Genomic DNA, 5,252 nt, shown 5'->3' on the forward strand with positions numbered 1-5,252 from the left:
TCCCTAGAATAAGTTTAGCAGAAATTAAAAAAGTCTAAATAAACAGCACTAGAGTGAAGGTGATTGAGTTAGCATGACTTTTCAGTCCTTTTTTTCCTTTGGAACATGTTTGGAAAATGACTCTATGTGTTCTGGGCCTCTATGTATGTGTAAATATATCTTTTTAAGGATATTTTCTGTGTTACTATATTTCTTGTTTTCAGTTGCAAGGCAGGAGAGCAAAGGAAATGTGTCTATACCACATTGAACACTGGGCAGTTCAGAAAGAATGTTTGGTTATTTTTTAAGAAACAACTGAAATTAACCTTAACTCTGCTTCAAAATGTGTGTATGAGTCGTCTGCTATTAAAAATAAATGAGCTTGTGAGATGGCGGAGGGTCTCCAGGGAGGTCTACAAGTATCAGGAATGGCCAGTGCTGCTTATATTCCTTTTTGCTAATTACAGTAGCACAGAAATAATAATGAATGCCGTCACACTGGGTTTTCTGGTGCTTGTTTTCTGGACATCTGGGTGTGTGGGGTGCTCTATGATGGCTTGGTATTTGACTTGCCTCATTAACTGCCTGCATTTTAGGGGATCAGATTTTCCTGGCTTAGGTTTGAGATGGTGTTAAAATCAGGGGACATGAGCAGCGTTGAGCAGCCGTCTGCCCACCATGCCTTCCACGAAAGGGACCCTCTGTTCTGCCAGAGCTCACTCTTCACATTTTTCTCCCCTCCCAGCCCTAGCCTTTGCAGTTGGCTGCTCTGCCAACAATCACAAGTTCAACTATAATTTGCCGCTAAATTATGTTAGAAACAAATATCCACTGCTTGTTGACTGTGTTTTGAATGTTTAATGTTTCAACTGCCAGACTGCAGAATCCTGTGTCAGTGGCCTTAAAGCTTCCTTTGTTTGTGAGAGCACCAGTTTAACAATGCCCTCTGGAGAACAGAGGTCTCATGTTCTCTGAAGCTGCCCCTACGCTGAGCTGTGACTCAGTGAGGGTCAGTAGAGGAGAGTCTCCGGGCTGGAATCTCTGGTCACAGTGCTCTTCCACAGAAATAATCGTTGCTGAGCGTGAAGAAGTTGGCAGTGATGAGTGGGATCTCTGTGTGGGATGTTCTAGCTCTGGTGTGCTGGATAAGTGCAGATGGCAGAATTGTCTTACTCTGTCATCCTTCCCCAGGGCCTCTTGGGAGGAGAGAGCTGCAGTCTGGTGTAAGTGCTGAGGTGGCATTTGATTGCTGCCTTCCCCAGGAGCTCTGTTGTAAGGAAGGGAGTAACTGGTACTGCTGCACAGGGGCAGGTTGCAAATACTTGTTCAGGGTCAATTTAAATTTAGGCATGGATAATTTGCACTAAGGGACTGTAATCCATTCTGTCCCCTGTTAAATAGGGAGTACTGTAAAGCATTAGAATTGTGTGAAACACTTGTCAAATCCAAGGAAAGAAACATTTTTCCTATGAAAAAGGAGATTTGTTGATTCCTCATAAGGGATAATTGTACTTGGCTGTCTACCAATAAGCTTCCCCCATATGTAGATGAGGTGTTTGTGAATCATTTGGGTCATTAAATAGTCTCTGTAAGGTAAGGAAGGGTTGGTCCTTGAATCCTGTTTCAAAAATTGCACAACTGCTCTGTTTTAGGGAAATTCCAGGCAATTCATGGATGTTAGTTAGAAATCATAAAAAAATAGTTTGTTGTTCTAATGGTAGAATCAGAGTCATTTATCTAAGGAAGATAATGCTTGGGCTGTGTTTGTGTGCAGCTTCTTGTCTTGAATTCCTTCTTTTGCGCTGACATCTTAGGCTGCTTTAGCATAAGAGGAAGCTTTACATAGGTTCCCTGCATCCTTTGCTATATTCAATGGACATAAATACTTGAATGTACAGTATTGCAGCTTTATAATTTACTTTAGATTATGGCTGTTAAAGTTTTGTTCAGAATTTCCAATACTTCTGGACCGCTGGACGTGGTGCTGTGCTCTTTTTCATCCTGACAGACATCTGACACCTCTGTGTGGTGATCTGATCTTTAGAGGGGATGTCTTCCTTCTTTTAGCAGGATGGTGCAAGAGAAATGTGAATTCCTCTTATCCCATGTGGATATAGTGTGTATACCAGGAAACCTTATATGTCTGAACTCTTCACTGGAGAGAGAGGCATGGAGGAAGTCTCTGGTGAGATTTAACAAAATCTTATCTAGGCCTCAACCACATTTAATATTGCTGCTTAATAGAGCTGAAGATACTGAAGATGTCAGTGTTTGCTGCTGTAAATGCTCTAAAGAGCCCTGGTTAGATCAGTGTAGAGTAGGTAAATCTTAAAGAACTTGTGCAGTGCCTTGAAATTGCAAACACAGGTACAACAGAGCACTTAAACTGTACTTAACTGCAAGAAGGAATTTCCAGCAGGAGTTAGTGGGAAAGCTGAGATATACTGCCTGTGCTGAGAAACATGTGAATGTGTTAGTGAATAGCTCTGGCTTTTAAATACCCATTAAATAGTTTACAACAACCTAACTGTGCTGCTATTGTAATTACTAGGAGGAGAGTAAATTGAACAGACTAAGGCAGACAGAACTGCTTTTATACTTACTGTAAAAGCAAGGGACAGTAATTGTCATATAACGTTTGATGGAGCAGATAGATCTTTGTTAAGTGCCAAGGGGATGCCAACTTTGTTTCTATGCTGTCACTCAATATGTGATGCTACAAGTGCCATTTAGTGAAATGTAATTACTTGCATGCACAGACTGAGAAGGTGTTTCTTTTAAAAGCCAAAAATAAGCAAAACCTAATCCTAGCACCAGCTCTGAAACAATGAATTTTAACTACATAGAACTCTTACAGGTTTCTTTTAAATTACATCATCTTAAAATGAGTACTTATTTTAATAAAACCCTGAGATATTATAGTATTTTAAAAAATGTAATTTATTTGTGATATAGACAATACAGCTAGATGAAAGATGTTAAATTTGTAACTTTAATTTACCAAGAAATTTAAATATTTTGAGGGAAGATAGTTTAATCAGGTATCGTAAAACTTCTCTCACCAGCTTCAGTGAAACTTCTACCTTGTCAAGGTGCTGAACTGTGGAGTCGAATGTCAGCTGCTCTGATTTCAAAAGTTTGCTGAAGCAAATGGTATTCTGTAAAACAAAATTTCATATGCCTCTAGGTTTGGAAATGACTTCTACTTTTAAGGTATTCAAAATGACTACATTTCTTAGCAAAATACAATTAATTGTTTATCCAAGTGTTTCAAACACTGATTTTCTCAAATTTGTTTTCTCATGAAACTTACGCTAAAATGTTACTGCTTAGTGTTCTAACCCATATTCAACTTTTGATTAAAAATGTGGAGTTCTTTTAACACAGGATCAGAATTGTCTTACAGGTACACTTGAATTTAGGTGTGAAGGTGAATTTCCAAGCTAAATGCACGACAGTATTTTTCCCATTAGACTTATTTGGAGAACATGAAGTGCTAAAATTTTTCTGCCAAAGTTGAATTTAATGTTAATATTCAGAATATCAGATTTTTGTCATAGACTGTTCTGATGTATAACAATTTAATTTATAGCTAATGTTCTTGGGATAATCACAGAGTTTAAAGAAATCTACTGGCTGTTCTAAATTAGATGTCAGGGTTGGTTTTTTTTTTCTTTTTTCTTAAAAGCAATCTGAACCAAATTTAGAATGAAAAGTGTAGGGACAAATACAAGCAGTACAATTGATTTTCTTAGCGATTTGTTAGCCCCTTGTTGCATCCCTGGAAAGCTTTTTCTGTGCTTTGGTATCTCATGGTTAATGTATATGAATTGTTTTTTAAGATAGTACTTCAGAAATCCAGGCCTGATTAACCTGAGCATTAAACTGGCCCCTGGTATTGCCTGGATGAGTGTCTCCAGTGCTTGGCACGTGTGGGATGGGATGTTCTTGCATCCACTGGGCAAAGCACAGCTTGGCTTTCACTGGAAGCAGTTGTGGGCAAAAGCAGTAGCTAGCATGTGTTTAAAGGAGGAGTTGGAGAAGAAAGCAAGCTTTTTCTTACCCTTGTGCTGTTGCTCAGCATGTTTTCTCTCTGTGCTCGCGGGCTGTGACTGAGCTGGGTTTGACAGTGTCAGGCTGTGGCAGCACAAATGCCTGGTGTGCTGCTGGCCCTGCTGCAGCAGCCTGGCATGGATGTGAGAGTGCTGCCAATCTGGGTTTCCGGCAGAGCTGCTCACGTTTGAGCTGTGGCATTAGCAATGGTGTCTCGTGAGAGCACACTAAAACCAGTGTCTTTTTGCTTTTGTTCTGGTTACTTCTGTAGTGTTCAGGCAGAGGAGTAAGCCCCTGTGAGTTCTCAGGGGCAAAAAGTAAACTTTAAAAGTATGCTGTGAGGAAACAGGAAATGTAGGTTAAAGAAGAGAAAAATACTGAGCTGGGCAGTTTAGCTTGAGGAAACCTAGTTACTGTGAAGAAGTGGTAATAAGAGATCAAAGTATGGAAAGAGTTGGAGGAAAAGGAAACTACAACCAAGTAACCCAAGAGTGAGAGACGAAAGGTAGAGGCAAGGGTGAAGCAGATTAGGATTTTAAAAAAAAGTCGAATTTTGTTTTCTTAAATTGGCATGGAAAGTGCCTGAGTGACTTTGCATGAGCCATTGTGAATATTGGTCTCCCCTGAAGTTCTGTTACTCAGCTTTGTATACTGTTACTTGAGAAGAGCTTATACAGCCTTAAGTTGTATTGCAGTACCAAGAATGAGTGTGCTTTACAGAGATGGCTCCTGATTTTAAAACTGACTTCTAGGTCTAGTGTTAAACGTGATTGTATGATGACAAATTTCCCAAGTGCTGAACACCTCTTTCTTCTTTCAGGCGGGGCTTGAATCCACCCCACAGAGTGAAGTCGATTTCAATGACTACGTTCACACAACAGGAAATAGAATTTCTGCAGAAACATGGAAATGAAGTAAGTGCTATTTGGAAAATAAAGTGGGTTTGGCACTTTAGTATTAAAGTTGAAAACACTACTTAAAGAAAACTTAGGGGTTTTTGTTTGGGTTTTTTTTTTGGCAAAAGCTAGGCAGAAGTTTCTTGAAGCCAACATCATTTGAACTGAGGCTTCTGAAGAACTTGTTTCATTGGGTAGCTGATCATCATAATGTTATTGCCCAACCCAGACAATCCAGATTCACATGATCAGTATTTATGAATTGGGTTTTCTTTTGATTTTGCATAAGGCAATATGCAGCCACCTTTTTTTTTTCCTGTAAGC

General features: G+C 39.5%; 1 protein-coding gene across 2 annotated transcripts in view; it reads left to right on the forward strand.

Annotated features, from left to right (window-relative positions):
* The first annotated feature begins 4,834 nt into the window (after positions 1-4,834).
* The window catches only part of AGFG1 (ArfGAP with FG repeats 1), a 26,566-nt gene continuing 26,148 nt past the window's right edge, over positions 4,835-5,252 (forward strand). Inside the window, exon 1 of one of the 2 annotated variants that reach the window (XM_031060045.1) lies at positions 4,835-4,946. In XM_031060045.1, the coding sequence (XP_030915905.1) occupies positions 4,893-4,946 (54 nt within the window). In that variant the 5' untranslated portion in view covers positions 4,835-4,892. The remainder of the gene's footprint in view (positions 4,947-5,252) is intronic. The other variant, XM_031060046.1, reaches the window with a different exon arrangement.

Source organism: Geospiza fortis, unplaced genomic scaffold, assembly GCF_000277835.1.
Source record: "Geospiza fortis unplaced genomic scaffold, GeoFor_1.0 scaffold318, whole genome shotgun sequence".
In the NCBI taxonomy this organism is placed as follows: Eukaryota; Metazoa; Chordata; class Aves; order Passeriformes; family Thraupidae; genus Geospiza; species Geospiza fortis.